The sequence below is a fragment of the Rhinolophus sinicus genome, linkage group LG03 (genome assembly GCF_036562045.2).
Source record: "Rhinolophus sinicus isolate RSC01 linkage group LG03, ASM3656204v1, whole genome shotgun sequence".
NCBI classification, from domain to species: domain Eukaryota; kingdom Metazoa; phylum Chordata; class Mammalia; order Chiroptera; family Rhinolophidae; genus Rhinolophus; species Rhinolophus sinicus.
The window spans coordinates 111079676-111105115 of NC_133753.1; the positions used below are offsets into that span (position 1 = coordinate 111079676).

The 25440-nt window shown below is 41.5% G+C and overlaps 1 protein-coding gene and 1 pseudogene across 1 annotated transcript in view; one reads left to right on the forward strand and one right to left on the reverse strand.

The window, feature by feature from the left end:
* Positions 1–5142: 5142 nt before the first annotated feature.
* FBN2 (fibrillin 2) overlaps positions 5143–25440 on the forward strand; it is a 262671-nt gene continuing 242373 nt past the window's right edge. The window contains exons 1-4 of the mRNA XM_019732405.2: positions 5143–5399; positions 6218–6300; positions 10922–11020; positions 19179–19274. Coding sequence (XP_019587964.1) covers positions 5143–5399; positions 6218–6300; positions 10922–11020; positions 19179–19274 — 535 coding nt within the window. The remainder of the gene's footprint in view (positions 5400–6217; positions 6301–10921; positions 11021–19178; positions 19275–25440) is intronic.
* On the reverse strand, positions 15132–16107 carry LOC109447746 (heterogeneous nuclear ribonucleoprotein A1; annotated as a pseudogene).

The following is a 25440-nucleotide window of genomic DNA, read 5'->3' on the forward strand; positions in this document are numbered from 1 at the left end:
TAACCATGATAGTATTGTCACACCTCCTCAAATTGAAAATACATCTTTAATATCCAATAATCTGCTTTTAATATCCCCTACTTCCCACAGATTGCCTCAAAAATGTCGTTTTACACCTGTGTTCATATCAAAATCCCAGATAAGGTAAAAACACTGCATTTGGTTGTTGGACCAAGACAGTTCCCCTCCCTTTTTTCTACCCATGTTATTTATTTGAAGAAAATTGGTCCTGTGGCATTTTCCATGTTCTAGATCTGGTCGACTGTATTCCTGAGGTATCACTTGATATGTTTCATTATTCTCCATAGTTCCTAGAAACTAGTACCGGGTTTCCCTGAAAATAAGACCTACCCCCAAAATAAGCCCCTGTTAAGATCGTTAGCCAAATGGACGCGTTTAATACATTATGTCGATGTTCCAGAAGAAGATGAAATGACTGTATTTGAATAAATGTAGATTGTTGTACATGAAAAAATAAGACAACCCCTGAAAATATGCCCTCATGCACCTTTTTGGAGCAAAAATTAATATAAGACCGGTCTTATTTTCGGGGAAACATGGTAGTTAAATGTATGATTACATTCAGGTTCGTATTTTAAAAATTTTTTTGACAGATATTTCATAGGCAGTCCTGTGTACCTCTTATTTCACCACTTTAGACACATAATGTTTGGTTACCCTGCTTTTCAGAAGTGAGCAATCAGTAGGTTCTGATAGTAACAGCTTGAATCATTCATTAAAAAGTCCCCCATTGTCTGTTCACCTAATGTAGGATTTCCCAAATGTATTGATATTTTATACCAGTTAATCCTTTGTTATAGGGGACTGTCTTGTGCATTGTAGGATATTTAGCAGCATCCCCGGTACCTTCAACTCTCTCGCCACCCCCAACATCATCCTGTTGTGACAATAAAAATGTCTCCAGATGTTTTCAGATGTCCCCCAAGGAGAAAATGTCCCCCAGTTCAGAATCCTTGATTTAATGGTTTTAAGCATTCATTGGTAACTGTTGTCTGGGTCCATTATTTCTTTAAACTTTGCAAAATCATGATTTTTCTAATTCTATCATTTTTGCATCTATAAATGTGTTTTTCTTTTAAGAAATACTTTCTCTGAGTCTGTCTAGCAAAGGCAAGATAATTGTTTATTTTGTTTATCAATGTTTTTACACATTTCATATATTTTAGTCCTTTGCAGTCTTTTTTGTTTTCTGATGCTCAAGTTTTCCCATCTTTGGTCAGCGGGATCTTTTTCAAGTTAGCTCCAGTTTCCTTTTGACATGACTCTAATAGTTGATAATTTCCTTGCTTTCAAGTACAACAAGATAGATAGTCCTGACTCACCTTATTGTTTTCACTGGGAAATGGTATTTAGGGACCATAATCTGGGCACAGTGGGTGTTTATTATAGTTGAGCTCTCACTGCTTCTAGGTCTTTTCAATGAATGTGTATGACCGGAAAATGCATAATTTTTTTGAAAGCTAAGTTCTGATTCCATATTGGCATTTTAATCCAATGTAAGCTTACAATGTTTTTATTTTATATTCACTCTATCTTTTCTTGTGCTGAAATCATGATTTCTAATATGTATCTCCCTCTTTCTCTCTCTCCCACCCGCTCTCCCTCCTTCTCTCCCCTTGTCTCTTTCTCTCCCCACCCTTCTCTCTTACATGACCACTACTGAATGCAATTTCAGACTTCTTTGTGGTTCATTTCTCTTTTGTTATAACCTACTAAAGATGTACAGTCAAAATATTGTGTTTAAAGATCACTTTAATTATTCTCTCTGTTTATGCCCCCAATGTGATAAACAGGTTCATTTGTTTTAGTTTGTTATCAATTTTAGGCATTGCTCTTTTAAATTTTTATTTTATTTTTAATTATATAGAATATAAACATGGTTTCAAAGTTCGAATAAAACAAGGCATATTTAAAAAGGCATAGCATCCATCATCATCTCTTTCTCCATATCCTCTCCCTTCCCTAAGATTAGTATTTTTATTAATTTGTTTTACACTTCTATTTTTAAAACACACACACACACACACACACACACACACACACACACCAAAAGGTAGCATACAATATACAATAGCCAGTGTCTTGTATTAAATTTTTTTATTGTTGTAAAACATACATAACATAAAAATTACAATTTTAGCCATATTTAAGTATACAATGCACTGGCATTAAGCATATTCACAATGTTGTACAACCATTATCACAATTAATCTCCAGAACTTTTCCATTATCCTAAATGGCAACTCTGTACCCATTAAACAGTAATTCTTCATTCCATTCTTCCCATCCCTTTATTCTTCTTTCTGTCTCAATGGATTTGCCTATTCTATCTGCACCTTGCTTTTTTCATCAAATTGTACATTCTAGAGATCACTCCATAGGCAAATACAAAGATCCTTATTCATTTTTTATAGCCATATAGTATTCCACTGAATGGCTTAAACTATGTATATCGAACCAGTACTTACTAATAGGAAATTTGTGTTCATAATCTTTTGCTATTACTAACAATGCTGCAGTGAACAGATTAATGCATTCATCAGTTCATTTTTTGCCAGATTTTAAAAAATAGATCACTAAAAGTGGAATTGCTGAGTCAATGTATAAATGCGTATGCAATTTTAGAGCATTTGGATTTGATGTGATACGCAGGAATGTACCACAAAGCCATTTAAGTATTAAGTGAAAACCCATTTAACAGGGTTAAATATTTTAAAGCGTATGGTTAAAACAATGCTTTAACCTACAGGATAGTTACCGTTTTTAGATCTTTCAGTTAAATTGATTTTATTTGTTTGAAGCACGGTGCATGACAAATAATCGCTGCCTTTAATTCCTTTGGATTTGAACAAATTGGTGTCCCACATGAAATTATGTCACTCCTACATTTTCTTATACCTTATGAAAATATTGTAAGAAGGGCTACTACGTTAAGACTTTGTTGGGCTATATTAGGAAAATAAAGGAGGGAGTTATGCCAATTCTCAGAGAATTTTGACTGTGAAATAGCACATCTGGGCAATTCAGGTCAGGAAAAAAAATTATGTATATGTATCTTTGAAGTAAGGTCCTCTAGGTCTGAATATTCCAGACATTGCTCTCTTATGCTGTTTCATAAACTGGTCTTGGATGGTCAATCCTAGTTTTCAGGGGTGTTGATTTTTAATTATGAAATGCCATGGACTGAGAGAGGGCCACGGCTTTGCAGAGACCTCATGAAAGTTGGGCCACAAAGAAAGACCCCAAAGGCGGGTGAGCGCAAAGGCAGCTCTAAGGGTTCAGAGGGCAGGTCGCCAGCCTGGATGTACCAATTGCTAGGGTTTAATAATTAATCAGGAGTCCAAGCCAGGAACCAAGGATGTGCCCGAAGACCCATTTGCCCGCCCTGAGTCTCCGGCCCCGCCACCCACTCCACTCCCCCTGCCCCCACTACACACACATTCTCAGGCTACAAACCCCCGCAGAGCCCTGCCAGGGGTCACCGCGGAGCACACCCCCTGCGCGGACTCCGGGGGATCGCGGCGCCGGCACGCTGCCGAGGCCCCCTGCGGCCGCGTGTGCTCCCTCTTGGAGGTGGAGGGCGCATTTCAATCTGGATACGCACAACCTCTCTTCGTGTCCCGCAGACTGACGCCGCTCCTGGTGGGGAGGTGGGGGTAGGAGGGCGATGGGGGAGGGCCCGGCCTCCACGGATGGAGGTTACAGCCAGCTCCCGCGCGAATCTATTCCTGCTTGGCTCTGCACCGAGTCTGGGTCCGGGTCCATGCAGGAGGACCCGCTCTCATCAAGCTTGTGGCTTCTGCCGGGCGAGTTAGTTCAGCTGCGGGTCTAGCGAACCAGGCACGTTTAGAGACCCTGGTCCTTGGTCCGCGGCCCTGCGAGGGCAGAGGGGGAGGGGATGGGGCTGCAGCCTCCTTTCCCAAATCCGGTCCCTAACCGCCCCCTCCCCCGTCGTCTGCTCGCTTTGTACAGGCAGTCAAAACAGAGCTAGCGGCCAATTGAGGGGGACGGGAAGCAGAGCGGACTAGAGCCTCGCCCCCTCCAGCCGGCCCCCTGGCCCCCTCCTCCTGGCCCCGGCCTTCCCACCCCTTTCCCACTTCTCTCCTCGCCCTAACCTCGCCCCCATCCCCCGCTCATTTCCTCTCGCACCCGGGCTCGCCAATCCCTCTTTCCAAACCCCTCTTCCAGCCCTGGCCTTCCTCTAGGGCTCGCCCCCCTTCTCCCCAATCTCGGTCCTCTCCCCTCCCTTCACCCTACCCCCTTCCTTCCTTTTCCCCTCCCCCAGGTCCTAGCTCCCCTTGTTCCTTCCCACCCAATCGCCCCCTTACTCTGTCCCCGCCCATTCTGCGCCGGCCCCTCGGTCCGGGCTGCGCCCCACGTGTGGACTGCTGCGCTCCAGCCCCCACTGACAGCCGCCGCCCGCTGGCCCGCCCCGCGCCCCGCCGGGCCTCAAAACCCCCGCGCCGCGCCCTCACCCGCCGCATCTTTCCCGGAGTCCAGCCTCCCGCCCTCCCTCTCACCGGCGGCTCGCCTCGGCCCCGCGCACCTCTGCTCGGCTCCTCAGCCGCCGCAGGCGCGTCGCTGCCCCGCGGGACTCCGGGCGAGCTTGGAGGAGACCCCCTCTTCTTTTGGGGGCAACTTTTGTTTGCTTGCCGGCTTCTTTCTGGTGACCTTTGCAGCTTTCCAAGATCTGTGCCGGCAGCGCACGGGAATCCGCCAAGCCGCTGCGTGCAGGCCCTTTTTTTCTTTTGAGGACCGCTTTCTTTGTAACTTTACGCCGCGGCTGCTCGGGTTACTTTTGTAATTTCCCGCCCCCGCCCGCTGGCGGTCCTGGAGTCGCTTGGGGCCGTGGCCCGGGGGATGCAACGTGGACCGCGCGGGGCTGCTGGCCTCACCGCCGCCGCACTTCGTCGCCCGCTGCGCTAGAGCCCGTTCCCCACCGGCAGCCAGAGGGCTGGCGCTCGGTCCGGGGCTCCCTCTAGAGCAGGGAGCCCGTGCCCCAGGGAGTCTCTGGAGCCGACGAAGAGCTTGTTAGACCCTGACTTTTTCCGGGCCGCGCAGATTTTGTCTTTGAGCGCTCCCTGTCCGCGGACCACGGTCCGCGCGCTCTTGGCGCCCGCGATGGGGAGACGGCGGCGGCTGTGTCTCCAGCCGTACTTCGTGTGGCTGGGCTGCGTGGCGCTCTGGGTGCAGGGCACTGCCGGCCAACCCCAGCCTCCGCCGCCCAAGCTGCCCCGGCCCCAGCCGCCGTCGCAACAGGTCCGGCCGGCGGCGGCGGCAGGCTCTGAAGGCGGGTTCGCGGTGCCCGAGTACCGGGAGGAGGGCGCCGCAGCGGCTAGCCGCGTCCGCAGGCGAGGACAGCAGGACGTGCTCCGAGGGTAGGTGGGCAGGCCGCATCCGGGGAACCTCAGCTTGGCAGCTTTCCATCCTTACTGTCCCTAAACCTAGTTCTGGCGGCTAGAGCCGCGACTCCCACCACTAGGAGACCCCGAAGACTTCCAGGAGCGCTTCCCTCTTTTCCTCCGCAAGTTCACCGGCAAAAAAGCCCCCCTCGGGGAGGTTGGTGGCGGGCGGGTCAGAGGCCCCCAGGGTGTGGATCGAAGAGCATATGCAAAGCCCGTGGTGCTGGAACTGGTTCTGAATGTCGGGTGGAAAGTGGGTTTGAGTCTACGAGGCCCCCGGGCTGGTGGAGCCTGTCTGCTCCCCACCGTCGGGGGCGCCGCTCCCGAGTCTTTTGTTTGAGTACGTGTGCGGGGCTTTCAGTTCACTCTAATCACCAACCCGTGCGCTCCACCTTTCGACACGTCGTCCTTGACACGTCGGGGCCAAAGTTACAGTTGATCAAGTAGGTATGGACTTGGGGACAAGGTCAAGGATTTTCGAAACAGAATGTTCCCTTTGTTCTCTGCATCCGGAAGGTAGAATAGTAGCAAATTATATGTTTCCATGTTTCTTTTTCGTCCTTTAAAAAGGCAGCAACGGAGGGCAGATGAAAGGCAATGTTTAGACGTCTCTGACCATCCCCTACGCCAGTGTCTAGCCCATTTATTTCCATGTCTGCGCCCCCAAACATTTGAAGTGTAGTTTTGGTTGGTTTGTTGTCCCGAAATCTACTCTCATGGCTTTGCTTACAAAAGCCGCGAATGTGTTACTGCACCCTTCCCTACGTGTGTTTGACTTCGCTTGTCCATTGCAGGCCCAACGTGTGCGGATCCAGGTTCCACTCCTACTGCTGTCCAGGATGGAAGACGCTCCCTGGAGGAAACCAGTGCATTGTCCGTGAGTGATTGGCTGGGATTGCAGCTTGGGGCAGCTCTCGGCCCCATCTCGGGTCCAACCTCTTGTATTCAGTCCTTTGATTTAGAATCCAGTGGCCACATAGCAGTGATAATCAGGACGTGGCCCCATTTGAATGGTGGGGAAGAAGCAGCCGGTTTGCATTAGTTCAGACCTCACTTCTAGACTCTGTTGAAGGGCAATAACGATAAAGGTTTCATAGATAACTTGGAAGTTTTATCTTTCTGTGTCTATTAATACAGACGGATGGGGGAGTACAGCAATTCCCTAGATAACTCAAAACCACTTTTTCCTAAAAGAGTCCAGATAAGACCACAGTGTGGTTATGTAAATTAACTGGCTTTTGACTCTGCGTGAAGTTTAGGCCTGAGGAAGATCAAGCTTTCTTAGGCCTTTGTACAAAACCACTTTATTATCTCTGGTTTCATCTCAACAGCCACATAACATTAGATATGGAAGGAGCACTCAGGGATTTAGGCTTGACCCAGGTTAACAAAATTTTTAAAAGAGAGAACTCTTCCAAACGGCTTCTTTATTTTTTGGAGACATTTAAATTTAGGATTTACAAACCAAAAATCTCATAGTGTATAGTGAGTCTTAGAACTTCAAAAATACTGCATATCAGACCTTAAAAGTTTTGATTATTCAGTTTCCAAAGTGTATACCCAGCTCTCCAACTTCTACTTGGAGAAGTCATTAGTTATCAGCCTCCCAGTAATGGACTATGGGATGTCTTATTTCACATGCCTGTGAATTCACGAGTTGAAGTGTGACTGGCCTTCCTCAGTGTGTTTATATAGTACAGCCACACTTGTCTTTTTGGGAGGAGAGTCACGTATCATAGGCAGTGTATTCACTTAGGGCCAATCTTGACTTTAAATTGACCTTGATGTTCTCTAGGGAAAAGATAATTGTGCCATTGTGAACAGAGAAAAAGGGCAAGCCCCACTGGCCAAAGGATAATAAGGATGTAGCGGCATGTCTGACTCTATATTTATTGGTTTTGTGGCTTTGAGATCGACCCTTAATGTTTTTTTCAGTACAGTTTTTAAAAAGAAATGAAATCTTAAGTGTTGTGGAGACTAGTTTCTTATTTTTTTCTATCCGAAACATCCCCCAATCTCCAGTAATGAGGCAAAAATAGGAAACAACAACTGTGTTCTTTAAGGTGATTCATAAGTAGTTAAGTATACCCTCTCATTATAAGCCTTCGCTTTTATTAAAAAGAAGTATTGCATTCTTTTCTCTCCCACACAGAAGTCATATGTGTGAGGCATTTATGGAGGGTGCATTTACTCCTTTAGGCCAGTAGGGCATTACCATGCTTGCTTAAACTTACATGGTTCCTAGAATCCTGAAACAGAGCTAACGTCACTCACCACACACCTGCCATACTAGCTGGGAGTGACTTAGGCACTGCGGAAAGTCTGACTCACTAAATGTAATGAATGTGACTGCCATTATTGAGTTGGAGAGCAGCCGAGGAGAAAGGATTGGTTTATGGTACGTGTTGAAAATCTGTAAAGTCAGATTTTATTGGGTCAGTGTGGAATGGGAATTCCAGAGAACAGCGCCTTCCAGAATATTTGCAGTAGAAATAAATAAATAAGTAAATAATATATAATATATATTATAATATATACATATTATATATATGGCCCTCAGAGTGTCAGCTTTAAATATTTTTGGTCTTTGAATAACATTGTGCTCTTTATTTGTTTAGAAGATCAGCTTTAGAAATCTCAGAGTAATAGTATTGTAGCCTGCATTTCTACTACTTGAAACATTTGGGTGCCTTTGAGATACATTGGAATGTACATGTATCATAAGTCTATAAAAATCACAGACTTGAAATGATCTTTATATCTCCAAGAAACATTTGCTACACTTGTGTTAAGAGATATCTACAAAAATATTAATTACCACACTTAAAAATATTTCAAATACCCAAGAGTATAAAGTAATACACAAAATAGAGGGAGAATATAATGCCTTTATAATCTCTTGTATGAATCTCACCTAAATTTTAACTTTTAATATTCTGCATTAAATGCAGTAGCCTAATTATTTTGACATTTTAAATGATAATATATGAAGATAAAAACCAAATTGAAACCACGATAGTTGAAATCAACAATTTTGATTCCAGGATTTTCTGATAATAAATTATTTATTATATTTATTGACTTTCCACCATTTCACAAAAGAAAAACTATGAGGCCACATACAAAAATAGGACAAGTAAAATACAAATAGAAAACGGGGACTAAAGATTAATTTTCTCATACGTTTGTACATCAGCATTCCTTCTCTGTAGAAAGATATTAAAATGAGCAACTTCTAAAATTTTAATGTTTTGGCCTTGACCAGGCTTCATGAGGAAAAGAAGATATTAAAAGAAAAAATGTATTTCTCAAACTACTGGAAACCTAGTGCATTTTGATTTCAGTCTCTGTGTTTTGTTGTTATTGTTCTTAACTGTGCCCTGCAAAGATCGCTGAAGTCCTTCCAAGCTTCCAAATATTTGTTTCCGAAAGGATGGAATTGACTTTCTCAATGTTCATAGATTTTTTCAATCTTGTTAGAAAATGAAGCAATGGGAAAGTTTGCTTATTAATTTATTTATTGTGAAATTATGATGTAAAGGGCATTTTGATCAGTGGAATCACAGTGGGAAGGGGTTGGCTCAGAATCGTAGCGCTTGATACCTGAAGAGACATCAGAACACTCTAGTGTAATCCTTTTGTTGTATTTTACCAATGGAAAAAACTAAACCAGAGAAGTTGTGTTTTTTGTTTTTTGTTTTTTCACCCCAAACTTTCAGTGGATCAGTGGCAGAACAAGAACTGAACCTCAGACTTCTTGCATACCATATAGTCTTGTTTTTATTTGTTTTTTGTTTTTATGTTTTAAATTTATTTTTTAATTACAGTTGAGATACAATGTTATATTAGCTTCAGGCATACAACATAGTCTTTATTGTGCCATGTGTCTTCTCCCAGCATCACTGAAACACCAACACCCAGGTCTTCTCTTTTTCTCCCTGCAGTATTTCTGGATCTCCTGGTTTTGTGTGATTGTGGGAGGGACAGATATTTGGGTGAGGCATACCACCGTCTGAGATACATGTGAGGAGAAAGGGCCTAAGCACTCTCGCTTCTCACTGGCCCGTAGATGCAGTCTGCGTACCTGTGGCCATGACAGGCATCTGTCTGAGGACAACCGATCTCCAGCACATCAGATCTTCTTTGGGTTTAGGACCTGGGTCAGGAGCACTTTGTGTATCACCGACGCCTGGACTAAATGTCTGCCTGCTGGAGATGAGGGGGCTTTGAATTAAAACAATATTTTAGTGAACATTTGTCATTGGGAAGTTACTGGTGACCAGAAACACTAGTACGTTTTTTAAGAATCGTCAGTTCCATGGTAGGAGCCATGTCCTTGCCTAAATCAGTTTTCTATCTTCATGCCATGATCTATGACATTGCTGGCCATATCAAGTGGATGTCAAAAGGCAGTCTGGAGAAGAGAAACAATTACAGAGTTAGTTTGCTTCTACAGAACATGCCCTTCACATGATTGGGGAGGGGCTCAGATCCCTTTGAAAGTTGTGAGATCCTTCCCTAGCACAAGACATATGAACACGCATATTCGCATCGATGTGTACAGCTAGTTTCGGGGCGTTCCCAGACTCTCCTCTTCTTGTCTTCATGCATCCAGTCATGGAGCATTAAAGCACATATCTTTTGTGGACAAAGAAAATTCATTCGTGGGTATAGAGATAAATCTCTCAGCTCCTAAATGAACTGATTAAGTATGGGAGAGCCTCCCCATTTGAATGTGTTCAGCTAACGATTTTGAGGCTCCATGGTATGTGCTGTGTCAGTGAGCCTAACATTCTTTGCCACGATGACCCTCCTACCGCGGAGGTCACAGCTGCAGGAGGCTGTGACTCTCCCTCCATCAAAATGTCGCAGCAGCTTTTCTGAGCAGCAGGAATAGGCTAGGTTGTGGAGATAATATGGGAGAAGAAAGGCTGGAGGAAGGAGAGAGGGAATTATTAAGGGGAACAAAGATTGATGATGGGGCAGGTCAGATACCAGCCGAGAAGGAATGTGCACTGAACCCCTGAGGCTTGGCCAAGTCATTAGGGCCTGGAGTCTCCAACTCAGCCAATTTCACATTTTCTGTCTCCTGTGAAGGTCCTTTACAGAGTGGGCTGTGTTTTCTGAGCATATGCAGGACCTCTGGGTTTCCTCAACCCTCCCAACTCCTAGGGTCAAGACTATCTTCTTGGGGTGAATTCTGCATATAAACTTTGCATTGAATGGAAAAGATGACCTCTGTTGATAGGAGAGTTAAAGAATTAGGATTATGGAACTTGAAATAGCTTCATTTGTTTGCACATTATCATAAAGATATTGTGAAACTTCTCATGTCTACAATGGGTAATTTCATTGCAAATCTGAAATCAGACTTTATATATCACATATTTTATATCTTAGTTTTTCAGGCTTATTGTTTTTAACTATAACTTTCTTGTGTTGTAAACTGTGGTTTATTACCTAATTATTTATTTGCTTCCCTATTGTGCTTTCTACAGCAATTTGTAGAAATAGTTGTGGAGATGGATTTTGTTCCCGTCCTAACATGTGTACTTGTTCCAGTGGCCAAATATCACCGACATGTGGATCAAAATCAAGTATGTTTCTTATGTGACCTTATTTACTGCACTATCCTTAAGCTTGAATAAATTCTAAATGTCCTTTTCAATGAGGATATAAATCCATGATTATTTTCCTCACTAGCTGGGTCAGTATTAATCTTTGGAGTAAAAATCTTTGCTGACTTAGTTGTTGCCACCAAAAACTAAGGGGTAATAAGGTAATGATTTTCATTAAGAAAAACGATTTAATTCTGGCCCAGAAGCTATGAGTTTATGCAGTAAGAGCCTGGATTCAGTGGAGAAGTAATTCTTTGTGATTAATGGCTATAACTTACTGGGTTTTCTCAATGTACCAGGTGCTCTTTTAAGTATTTGACTCTATCATTTATTTAATCCTCACATGAACAGTGTGAGATAGTATTATTTACCCCATTTTACAGAGAAGGAGATTGAGGCACATATTAATTAAGTAACTTGCCCAAGGTAACCTAGATTTGAATCCAGGCGTTCTGATACCTGAACCTATAGATTCAAACCCTAGACTCTTTATTGCTTTACTTAATTCCTGTGGCTCATATCCTGTTTTGTGGATTAACTAAAGGGAAGAGATAAGAAGGTTAGGAAAAAACAACAAGTATTTACTGTGTACTGACCATATACTTTACATATATTAACTTATTTTGCTTTACACATATTAACTCCCAACAACTCTGTAAGATCACTGTAACAGTGGACTAAGATTGTGTTATCCACAACCCATTTAGAAAGTATTGGGTTTTTAAGGTCCAAGGTTAATCTTTTAGGCCAGAGTTTAAGATAACATAATAACAAGGAGGAAGCAGATGCTATTTATTTAATTGCACAATAACTAAATACATCATTATGTCTGCCTCAAACTAGTATGAAGTTGTTAAACTTTTGACATTTCTTTCTACATAGTTTCCCCAAAAAAAGGTAATAGAGAATTCCTCTGACTCAGGAATATCAGATTCAAAATTTATACAAGAAATGTCATTGCTTCTGATGAAACTTCTGATTAAAACTCATTTCATTTTCTTTGAAACTAATCTGTCATTTTCACAGCCTTTTGATGGCAATTACTCGAAATTCGTTGAGATTTTCTCGATCACTGTGATTAGCAAATTAATTTCCTTTACTCCCTTGTCTGACTGCTTGGAAGACACTCTTACCCGTATCTTCATTATCCTATTCTTTTCTCTCTCTCCTATATGCCCTCAGCAAAAACCTCAGTCCTAGAGAAATTTTACAGTTCAACTTCTTAATTTCTCTACCTGGGCAGCTGAACATTCACTGGCTCAGTTTATGGTATTTAATTTAGTAGGGGATCCATGAATTCACTCCCTTTCCATCAGGAACTTTTCTGTTCTTTTCAGTCCTCATCCTGCCTCCACCTCCCTCAAGCATTCATCACTATTCATCATCATTAACCACTATCTTCTTGAAATGCTTTCCTTTCCCTTCACTTACGTAATATCAATGGCCCACAATTCTTTTCTTGGTTATTATTTTTTAGTGTCCTTTCTGTGTCTTCTTCTTTAGCTTTCCATTCAAAGTTTGGTGTTCCCAAGAGTTCTGTCGTCTGTGGGTGAACTCATTTACATACATGTCTTTGACTACTGCCAAGATGTTGGTCACTCCTACCAATCTCTAGCATAGATCCTTCCACTGAGCTCACATTCATATGTTCCATTTCCTACTCGACATCTCCTGAATGCATCTGAAACTTGGTAGCCTGAAACTTTGCTGGTCACAGTCTGCTTCTTCCACAATTTCTCTTGACTCAGCAAATGACACTGCCATCTACCCAGTACTTAAGCAACTGCTTCTCTTTTTCTCACATCAACTCTTTTTATTTTTTAAAAAGATTTTTATTAAAATATAGCTAACATACAACATTATATTAGTTTCAGGTGTCTACAATATTTATTCAACATTTATATACCTAAAGAAGTGATCACCGTAAGTCCACCAACCATCTGACACTGTATCACACTACACAATATTATTGACTGTATTTCCCACGCTGTACATTACATCCCCATGACTTACTTGTTTTATACCTGGAAATTGGAAACTCTTATTCCCCTTCACCTTTTTCCTCCCTTTCAAAAATTTTAAATTACATTTGACATTCAATATTATTTTATATTAATTTCAGGTGTGCAGCATAGTAGTTGATATTTATATAATTTAAGAAGTGATCCCCAGACCAGTCTAGTGCACAACTGGCACTATACAGAGTTATTACCATATCATTGACTATATTCCTTATGCTTTACTTTACATCCTCATGACTATGTTGTAACTGCCAATTTGTACTTCTTAATGCCTTCATCTTTTTTACCCTGTCCTCCAACCCTCCTTCCATCTATCACCCCAATCTAGTACCCATCTGACACCATACATAGTTATTACAATACTATTGACTATATTCCTTATATTATACTCTACATTCCCATGACTGCTATGTAACAACCAATTTGTACTTCTGAATTGCTTCACCTTTTTCACCAATTCCAAACCCCCTCCTGTCTGGCAGCCATCAAAATGTCTTCTGTATCTATGAGTTTGTTTCTTTTTGTTTGTTTGTTTATTTTGTTCTTTAGATTCCACATAAAAGGGAAATCACATTGCATCTGTCATTCTCTATCTGACATACTTCACTCAGCACAATACCCTTTAGGTTCATCCATGCCGCTGCAGGTAGCAAGAACCCATTCCCTTCCATGGCTGAGCAATATTCCATTGTATATATGTACCACCTCCTCTTTGTCCATTCTTCCACTGACTGACAATTGGCTGCCTCCACATCTTTACATTTGTAAACAATGCTGTAATGAACATATGGATGCACGTGTCCCCTCGAAGGAGTGTTTTGGGTTTCCTCGGTTAATTACCCAGAAGTGGGATTACTGGATCCTTCTTTATTACTTGTTACAGCCTTTGTTTTAAGTCTATATTATCTGGTATAAGTATTGATACCACTGCTTTTTTTCTTTTTTTTTCCGTTTCTACTTTCATGAAATATCTTTTCCCCATCCCTTTGCTTTCAGTCTCTCTGTGTCTTTCAATCTGAAGTGAGTCTTTTGTAGGCAGCATATGTAAAGGTCTTGTTTTTTTATCCATTTGGTCACCCTATCTTTTGATTGGAGCACTTAATCCATTTGCATTGAAAGTGATTATTGATAGATATGTAGTTATTGCCATTTTATTATTCATATTTATTCTTTTTTTTCTTCTTAAAGAAATTCCTGTAAGATTCCTTATAATACTGGTTTGATGGTGATGAACTCCTTTAGCTTTCTCTTGTCTGGGAAGCTCTTTATCTGTCCTTTGATTCTAAATAATAAGCCTTGCTGGGTAGAGTAATCTTGGTTATTTATCGTTGTTTTTTTATCACTTGGAATATTTCTTGCCACTCCCTTCTTGCCTGCAAAGTTTCTGTTGAGAAGTCAGCTGTCTTATAGGAGCTCTCTTGTTGATAAATAGCTGCTTTTCTCTTGCTGCTTTTAAGATTCTCTCTTTGTCTTTAAACCATCGGCATTTTAATTATGTGTCTTGGTGTGGGCCTCTTTGGGTTCATCTTGTTTGGGACTCTGAGCTTCTTGGGCTTGTATGTATATATTTCTTTCACCGGGTTAGGAAAGTTTTCAGTCATTATTTTTTCAAATAGGTTTTCAATTCCTTGCTTTTTTTATTCTCCTTCTGGCACCCTTATGATACAAATGTTGTTATGCTGGATGTTGTCCCAGAGGTCTCTTAAGCTATCCTCATTTTTTTGGATTCTTTTTTTTCTTTCTTTCTTTTTTTAAAGACACATTCATTCAGTGTCATGATCAGAGTATGACATTTGGCAATCAACAGCATGGGTACAAAAAGAAAAATCTTCATTAAAACCCTTTGTTGGAATGCTTTATACTTTCCACAGAACAGAAACTAAAATAACCTGTTACACAATTAGTCACAATTACAATCCTTGAGTTTTTTGCCCATACACATGAGTATTGTCTAAAACATGTCTTTTTTGTAACATCTAGGCCTTGCCACCACTGTGCTTGGCTGAGTTCACAAATCTGTTGTAACCTGTACCTTCCCTGTCACTTGTCTGGCATCCTCTTCTGCTAAGCTTTGTTTCCTGGCAGTAATTAAAACCTTCTGCCACTGCCATAGCCACTGCTGCTGCTGGAACCACCACAGCCACTTTGGTTTTGTGGTTTGGCAAAGTATTGGCCTCCATGACCACAGGGGCCAGAGCTTTGCCTCCAAAGTTTCCTCCTTTCATGGGTCCACAATTTGAAGATTGATTGTTGTAATTGCCAAAATCATTGTAGCTTCTGCCACCTCCACAATTGCTTCCATCATTACCAAATCCATTATAGCCATCCCCACTACCACCATATACTCACCACCACGACTGCCACAAAAGACACCTCGACCACTGAAGTTTCCTCTACGACCAAAGTTGTCATTCCCACCAAAAGCACCTCTTTGACCACCACCAAAGTTTTCAGAACCACTTCGACCTCTTTGGCTGGATGAAGCACTAGCCATCTCTTGTTTAGATAGGGCTTTCCTTACTTCACAGTTGTGGCCATTCAGTGTGGTATTTCTGAATGACAATCTTGTCTACAGAGTCACGATCATCAAAGGTGACAAAAGCAAAGCCTCTCTTCTTCCCACTGCCTCGGTCAGTCATGATTTCAATCACTTCAGTTTTCCCACACTGTTCAAAATCATCTCTTAGGTGATGTTCTTCAGTCTCTTCTTTAATACCACCCACAAAAATGTTTTCCACAGTGAAGTGGGCACCAGGGGTTTGAGAATCTTCTCCTGAGACAGCCCTCTTTGGTCCCACAGCTTTTCCATACTCCTGTGTGGCCTCGCCCTCATGGTTGCATCCACTTTCTCCATGGTGGCATAGGTGACAAATCCAAAGCCTCTGGAGCACATGGTGTTTGTATCTCTTATTACCCACAGTCTGTGAGCATTCCACATTGCTCAGAATGGCTCCTCAGACTCTCATCAGTTGTTTCAAAGCTCAAACCTCCGATGAAGTGCGTCAGCAGCTGTTCAGGCTTTTTAGGAGACTCTGACTTAGACATGATGACCGTGGGAAGGGAAATTTTAACAATGCTTACTGGCGGCATAAACTGACAGAAAAGCTGGATTCTTTTTTCTTTTTGCCGTTCTGATTGGGTGTTTTTTGCTACCTTATCTTCTAAATCACTGATTCAATCCTCTCTATCTAATCTGTTGATTCCCTCTAATGTATTCTTCATTTCAGTTATTGTATTCTTTATTTATGAATGGTTCTTTTTTATTTTCTATCTCCATTTTTATTTTTTCTTTCTCTTTTTGAAGTTCTCCCTGAGATCACTGAGCATCCTATAACCAGTATTTTGAACTGTGCGTCTGGTAGATTGCTTGTCTCCATTTTGTTTAGTTCTTTTACTGGAACTTTGGTCTGTTCTTTTATTTAGGACATGTTTCTTTATTTCCCCATTTTGGCTGCCTTCCTGTTTGTTTCTGTGTATCAGGTAGGGCTGCTTTGCCTACCAGTCTTAGTAGAGTGGCCTTATGTAGTAGGTGTGCTGTGGGACCTACTGTGGTAACCAGCGATGCAGTCTCCCTGGTCACCAGAGCCAGATGCTCCAGATGTGTCCCTTGTGTGGGTTGTGTGTGCCCTCCTGTTGTAGTTGAGCCTTGGTTGCTGTTTGCAAGTCAATAGGAGGGATCGACCCTCAAGTTCCTTGGTTGTGAGGACTGGCCGTGGCTACAGTGGAGGAGCTGTGGTGCAGGGGCTGACTATACAGAAAAAGATTCACTTTAGCAGGGCTCTTGTGCCTGCTCAGTCTGCCCTTTGGGGGTGTCATTCTTGAAGGCAGCCAGGTGATGCTCCAGTTCAGTCCAAAGCTGGCCACTGGGCTTGCCAACCCTGAAGCCCCCTGGGAGGGCACATGCTGGAGGCCAAGTTCAGCTGTAGCCTGTGCCCTGCCTGGGGCCACCTGACATGAAGCACAAAGCAATCTGCAAATGGCCTCTGCCCATGCTATGCTTGAAGGTGTCTTGAGAGGCCGAGCAGCAAACCAAGGCTGACTGTTGCTTGTTCTAGGCTTAGAGCTACTCAGTCAGCTGCTTGTTCGAGGCTTAGGGCTGTTCCAGCTCATTTTGGAGTCAGAAGATTTACTTCTGTAGGATGTATTTTCCTTGAATTGGATATTTAGTACAGTTTTATAACCCTTATAGATACTATAAATTTGGTGATTGATAATTTTTATATCTTTTGTTCTTTGCAGTTCAGCAGTGCAGCCAGATGCTTCTTATTTGGGTTTTGTGAACCTTTGAGAGATTTTAGGAAAATTTGTAGCATGAGCCAAAGTAGGCTGTTTATATGGAAATGCCACTGTAAGGGGCTTGGGTGTGCCCAAAAGTTGGGTGGGGTGTACTCTTAGGGAATCACTAGGGTGAGCTAGACGAAATGTGATAGCTAGCTTGATGGAGACTCAGATATAGCATCTGCCTGTGTCTGGACACAGGGGAGGGGGAGTGTTCAACAAAGAAATAATGGCTTCTGCCAGCTCCTCTGTCCTGAAGAAAGCTGTTCCTCCAGCCCTCACCCTGAAGCTAGATAACTCAGTTTCACCTGTATGTCCCTGGTGCCTTTCAAGCTGCTGCCCCAGCACTGGAGCTCAGAGCAAGTAAGTCAGTGCACAGGCCCTTTAGGAGGAGCGCCTTGGAGTGCAGCCACCACCTTCTCACTCACCCACAATCTCCGCTCGTTTTCACAGCCAGAAGTTATGGGGACTTCCCTCCCCAGCACTGGCAGCCTGGGCTGGGGAGGGGCTGGGACCCCTTGCTCCTCGGGGAGATCTCCACAGCTGAGATATCCCTCCCAGTTTTCAATGGTCACATGCAGGTAGGTATTGAACCAGCTCATTTTGCATCTCTGCCCCTCCTACCAGTCTCAAGGTGGCTTCTTCTGTATGTCTGTAGTTATCGGGCTTTAATTCAGCTAGACTTCAGGTGATTCTCAATAACTGTTGTTCTGTCATTCAGTTGTAATCGATGTGGTCCTGAGAGGAGGTGAGCACAGCATTTAACTACTCTGCCATCTTGACTGGAAATCCTCACATCAACGCTTTTTAATAAGACCTGCAGGTTCTACTGGAAATATATATCTCAAATCCATCTTCTTTCCCTCGCCATTGCTACCATGTGGTTCAAGCCACCTTTATCTCTCACCTGGACTATGGCAGTAACTTCCTGAGGGGTTCCCTAGCTTCTAATCTTCCCTTCTTCAGATCCATTCTCTGCAAAGTAGCTAGAGTGATCTTTAAAAATAACAAATCATATCACTTTACTGTCTTGTTTATATCCTTTCAATGATGCCCTGTTGAATTTGGGATATAATACAAACCCTTTCATGGCAGGGGAGGCTTGCATTATCTAGCTGGCCACTGCCTACTTTTCTAAGATTATCTCTTTCCAATCTGCCTCTTTATAATCATGTGAATTTTTCAGTTAGTCAAAGGAAACCCTATACCACCCCAAGGTCTTTTGCTTTGCTGGGTCCTCTCCCTGTGAGGTTCCTTCCTGGTACTCCTCATGCCTGGCTCATTCTAGTCCTTCAGAATTCAGTCTAATGTTACATCAGAGTGGCCTTGTCTGGTTCCTGTGTCCAGGTTCCTTCTTGGCTCTAGGCTATCCTCCTTCACAACATAGTTTCCTTCAGAGAACATATCATAATCTATAATGACATCATGGTATTTGTTTACTTGTGTTTTATCTGTCTGCCTTTGAGAATGTAAGCCCCATGAGAGTGGATACCAAGTCCACCATGATGCCAGGGCACTGGGCTCCTGTGGCAGGCATTCAGCCCCAGCATTCTGCAGGGATACCTGCATCTTAGAAACAAACTATGCTACCGGTCACCTTACATTTATTTCCTTTAACACGGTTAGTCTAATGTATTTTAAGCACATACTTAATAACATGTTGTAACATTTGCTCATGTGAGCATTTACAACAAAGAAATACAGATAATGCTGGAGTCATCACATTTACTTCTGTAGGATGTATTTTCCTTGAATTGGATATTTAGTACTGTTTTATAACCCTTATAGATACTATAAATTTGGTGATTGATAATTTTTATATCTTTTGTTCTTTGCAGTTCAGCAGTGCAGTGTGAGATGCATGAATGGTGGGACCTGTGCAGATGACCACTGCCAATGTCAGAAAGGATATATTGGAACTTATTGTGGACAACGTAAGGAACATGGGAATAAACTTGATTTATTAGAAACAATTAAATTGAGTGGGAATTTCACACTGAGTCATACTAAAAGGTCTTGTAAAGACTAAGATCCTTTAGGAAAGGAATTTTATGTAGTAAGCCATACCTTAAAACTGGATTTCTAATTTTTATCTATAAGATTTTTTCTAACTCCTTAAAGATTTTTGTGTTTTATAGTATTGATGTTGTTGAATACCACCAGTACTTCATCAAATTTGACACATATCACCAGTAAATATTTACTTGTTTTTCTTTTCTCTCTCTCTCTCTCTCTCTCTCTCTCTCTCTCTCTCACACACACACACACACACACACAATTTTTTAGGATATCCCAGAATTGACCCTAGAAGAGCCAGTCTTATAAGTTGTCTTTGGCTCAAATATATTTAATTATTTAGTTCCATAGTACAAGGCTATGAAATGATTTTTTAGAAATCATGTGTCATTGTGAAAGAAGGAGCTTTTATCCAGCAACACTCTTGTTTTCACTCACTGGAGAATATCCTGTGCTAATCAAGAAACAACTTTTTGGCAAGGATGCAAGGATTGTAGCTCCTGGATTGTGACACCTCATTGGGGAATACTTTAGGTTAGTGTTCCCCAAATTGTGGGACTCTTACGGGAATCCCCATGTTTTTAAGTATGCATGAGTGAAAGGACATGACATTAAAGAAAGCTGAATCATAATTAAAAGAAAGTCCCTTTTCACTTCATTTATATTTCATCGTAGGCAGAGTCTAGTTTTGCTGTTAATCTTCAAGGGCTCCCTAAGAATTGCTCATCCACCTTTTGAAAACTGAGTGTTAGGTGTGCAAGAATATCCAGCTTGTTTTAAATTAAACTTACTTTACTTTTGTTGCAGTTAAAATCTTTTGAAATTGTAGTAAAAAATATATATCATAAAATTTTCCATTAACCATTTTTAAGAATACAGTTCAGTGGTATTAAGTACATTCACATTGTGCATCCATCACCACCATCTATCTACAGACGGTTTTCATATTGCAGAACTGAAACTCTGTACCCATTAAGTACTAACTCCCCACATTTCTCTCTTACTCCAGCTCCTAGCACCCATCATTCTACTTTCTGTCTCTATGAATTTGACTACTCAAGGTTCCCCATATAGGTGGAATCATACAGTGTTTGTTCTTTTGTGCCTGGCTTATTTTATTTAGCATAGTTTTGTTCATGGTTCATTCATGCTGTCGCATGTGTCAGAATTTCCTTTCTTTTTAAGACTGGATAATATTCCATTTTATGTGTGTACCATATTTTGCTTATCCACTTATTCATTGAGGGGCACTTGAGTTGCTTCCACCTTTTGGCTATTGTGAATTGAATAATGCTGCTGTGAACATTGGTGCACAAACATCCATTTGAGTCCCTGTGTTCAGTTCTTTTGGATATATACCCAGAAGTGGAATTGCTGGATCATATGGTAGTTCTATTTTTAATTTTTTGAGGAACTGCCATACCGTTTTCCATAGTGGCTGCACCATTTTACAATCCCGCCAGCAGTGCAGAAGTGTTCCAATTTCTCTACATCCTCGCCAACACTTGTTTCTGTTTTTTTTGTTTTGTTTTGCTTTGCCTTTTGTTTTATTTTGTTTTGCTTTGCTTTGCATTTTGTTTTGTTTTGTTTTGATGATAGGTATCCTGATAGATGTAAAGTGGTATCCTTGTGGTTGTTGAAGTTATTTTTAAGGTTGCCTTCTAGTTTGGATAATTATAGCTGTCTGTTTATAAGTGCTATAAAGCTTTCTTTTAAAATAATTTTAAATGAATTGTGAATCAATTTAAAGAAAAACATTCTGGTAAGGTCAGGAGTAGGCCAACTTTTTCTCTAAAGGCTAGACAGCAAATATTTTAGACTGTGTGGACTCTGTCCCAACTACTCAGCTCTGCCCCAGTAGTGCAAAAGTGACCAGAGACAGCATGAAAATGAAGGAGCTTGGCTGTGTTTCGGCAAAACTTTATTTGTGGATGCTGACATTTGAATTTCATATAAATTTCACTGTCCCCAAAACGTTCTTCTTTTGTGTTTCAACCACATAAAAATGTAAAATCCCCTCTTAGCTCTTGGGCAGTACAAAAACAGGCAGTGGGCCAGATCTGGCCTGTGGGTCACAGTTTGCAGGCCTCTTGTGTAGTGGTCCTTAAGTATGGCAAACACTGTTAGAGTAATCTGAGATTGAATGAAGTTTGGGAAATGGAGTGTTAAAGTATTTAATGGAATACAGTGCATTGAGGCCAGCTTTCTTGCGAAAACTAGGAGTTGCCAATGTAATGATTTTTTTTTAGGCTAGGGTTGGCCAGGTGAGAGCAAGAAAGAGCTGGACAACAGTAGAGCAGGAATTGTAGCAAAGTGTCTTTTTCTGTGGGTGATTTTTTTTAAAAATCTATATTTTTTTCATACATTCAGGTTTTTCCAAATTTTACACAGTGGACTCCAGTTTATAATCATAAAAGAGAAAAAACGTCTGTTGTGATCAGAATATGAACAGGCAGATTTGTACCTTTTTTTATACTACACAAGTGTGAGGAGAGCTGATCATCTCTCTTTTACAGAGTTCAGTAGCCAGAAAAGACAAAGTTATCCTCTCGAACTCAGCTTTTCATTCTGCAGGGGGAAAACAATCGTAATTACTTTAGAACTACAGGAGGAACAGCCTTGCTTCAAGTCATCTTTCAGAGTATTTGCTCAAATCTATTCTGAAATGAGCCGCTTTCAGCCTGAATTCAGCTGCTGTACCTGGATAGGGTAGATGCGTGTATGTCTGTATTTTCCTGAAGGTTCTGCAGAAACAACTCTTGTGGGTGTGTCCCTTCCTTGCTCCTCACACAGAAACGGGAAGCTGGGGGATGGCAAGTAGTTTCTCTTCCTGGAGGAGTTGCCTTTATGTTCTTCTGCCCCTGTGTCCGACCATAGGGATGTTACCACATTTTCCACTCAGGGTAAAGCGAAAAGCACTGGGTCAGGATAAACAGTTCTCTACTGTTTTACACTGGGGATCTCTGAGAAGGGAACTTTGAACACAAACCTGAATCTGTGCTTTTAGATCTATGGGAAAACTATTCTAGGCAGAGAGAAAAGCAAATTCAAAGAACCTGTGGTGGGAATAGACGCCTGTGTTTTGGAAACAGTAAGCAGACCCATGTGGCTGCAGGAAAGGACATAGTGGTAGGAGGTGAGTTCAGAGATTGAGGCATAGGGCCTTATAGACTAAGGAAAGAAATTTGGACGATGCCCTCAATATTAGGGGAAGCCATTAGGACATTTGAGCAGTGGAGTGATACTATCTGACTGACATTCTAAAAGCAAATCACTCTGGCTGCTGTGTTGAAACTGGATCGTAGAAAGAGCAAGAGAGAAAATGAAAAGACCAGTTAGGAGGCCACTGCAGTGGTGTTGGTGAGTGATGCGGTAGTGATTGAGGATGCAGTAAGTGATTAGAGTCAGCTTGTGTTTTGGAGGTAGAATCTATGGAAGGAAGTGCACGGTGATGGAATGGGTGTGGTGGGTCAGAAAAAAAGCAAAAGCAAAAATCCATAGTGACAACTCGAGGATTTTGGTGGCGCTCTAGGCTGAATGGTGATGTAATTTCCTGATACGGGAAAGACTAAGCAGGGAGCGGGTTGGATGGGGGTTGAGTGGTATTGAGAACATGCGATATCAAGAGTTCTGTTTTGGAGTTGAAAGTTTAGAAAGTCTGTTAGACCTCCAAGTGGAAAGATCTATGAACTGAGATCTTCGGAGAGAGGTCAGAGACAGAGATAGGAATTTGAGAGCATATAGATTGACTTTTTATATAGGTAGTATTTTAATCATAGTCCTAGACGAAGATCGCTGGGAAGTTGGTGTAGATAGAGAAGTGGGTTGAAGCCAGAGCTCTGATTCAGCCCAACATTTTGAGATGGAGAAGAGGATGAGAAGCCAGTAGAGAAGAGTGAGAAAGAGTAGACAATGAAATAGGGGGAAAACAGGGAGAGTGTGGTATCCTGGAAGACAAAGGAAGAAGGCAGAATCCATAGCAAAGATTCATATTTCCTATGTCAAAACAATAGGCTTTTGTTTCTTCTTTTTCACGTTTTAACCTGGTGTAGCATGCTATTTTTACCTGATATGTTTGTGTAGAAGTAGCAACCATAATACGTCCAAGTGTCTGTACCTATGTTAGTGGTAGAGGAGTCTGTCTAATAAAAACATATACTTATCATATTGCTTAATACAAAGTAGGTGCTCAGTAAATATTGAATAAAAATACTCAAGCTTCTACACTACATGATCAGTGTTCTGTTTCACAGTCAGACCAATATGAAACAGGGTATGCTTTTCCCTTCTGCCCAGGTTGTGGTAGGCAGTTTAGAAACCAGCTCATATTTCCAGCTATAGTATGTGTTTTTCTCTCTTGCCTTTTGATTTGTCCCATACCAGGTGTAAGTATTTTTTCTTCTTGGGTGGTCAGCATTCTTTCCACGGTGGAAATTTAGGCATGTTCAAGTTTCTTTCCAACTCCAGTTAACATGAATTTCTGTTTCTGTTATGTTTTGTTACAAAAAAAATATATATTATTTTATAAAATAACTTTTATTATAACTCATTCAAGAGTAGGAAAATGACCTTTCTTTGTTGCTGTTCCAATTTTATATGTATTGTCTACTTCTCTTCTTTTGCTGTTGCTGTTCAGGGTAAACTTTGGATGTTGTAGAGTTAGTCTTGTGTCTCATAAAAATACTCTGTAGTGTAAAAGAGGAAGGGGCCGAAGGCTTGTAGCACAACTTTAATATGCAATCACTGTGCACGTTGTTTTAGACACCATTTTATTTAATCCTCGCACTCCTACGAGGTAGAGCCCATTCGCACTATTTTATAGGCTGAGAATTGGAAAGGTGTTGTGATTAGGACGTGCTGGGGACAGCAGAACTCCTGATCTGTTCACTGAATCATTCTGCCTCCCCAAACAGTGGGAAAAAAGGCTGTGAAATTTTGACATATGGCAGTATCTTTTTTTTTTTAGTGTCTGTAGTACATCGAATACTACAGTAGATGATGGGGGTACAAAAGCAGACTGCTCTGGTCCCTGTCCTGGATGAGCTCACTCTCCTGTGAGAGGAATATAAGCAAATGGCTATATCAGGGGGTCTCATCCTTTTTGTTCACAGTACCTGTTTGCATTTTTTAAATTATTGAGGTTCTTGAAGATCTTTTGTTCACATGGGTTATCATATATCTATCGATATTTATCAGACTGAAAATTAAAATTGAGAAATAAAAAAAATTGCTTACTTCATTTAAAATAACAAAATAAAATAAAACCATGTTGCATGCTAACAAATTTTTTCTTATGAACAATAACTGTGTTTTCCAAACTTCCAAAAAATTAATGATAAGAGAGGCATTGTTAGTCTAATCTTGATAGGTTAAACTAGGCATAATCTCCATCCACCACGTGAGCTCTTTCCAGGAGAAGCGCCAGGCTTCTCCGGCCCTGTTCTCCTACCTGCCATTTGGAAGCTGTGTTTTGGAAAAGCCTGAGAGAAGCCCTTCCTCCACTTACCCTGGGATAGACCCCGAGTGTCAATCGTGAATGCTTTTTCCCACACATGTTTTAAAGGCTAACAGATGTCTAATGAAAGAATATGTCTGGGAAAGTGACTTTCATTTACACTTCTTACAGCTTGGTAATATTTCAAGGAAATTCCTCACATTATAATTAATTACATTAGATGAGTGTTGCCTTTTTGCAGTATATCATTTTAGCAATCAAAATCTTCAAATCCTGGCAATTGTTACACACTACTGCAAGTTCTCTGTCAGGTTTCTATTTTCTTCCAGAGTTCCTGTCCTCCCCCACCATTGTCATGCTTCTGACGACTTTTTTCCCTTTCTTTTATCCTCTATATTTTCTCATCGAATTTACTGCCCAACCCATATTTCCAGGTAGTGGTGAGCAATAAGTGCTTTGTAGAACTCAGCTTGGGACAGTTAAAGAAGCAGAAAGGTGTTCCTAGAGAAACATGGTTATGCAAATGTATACAGTCCTTGTGTTTGAGCAAACCCTGATGCAGACGAAGAATTTTAAGGCCACTGGCACAGTGATGCTTTAAGGTGAAGATATCTTTTGTTTCGAAGTAT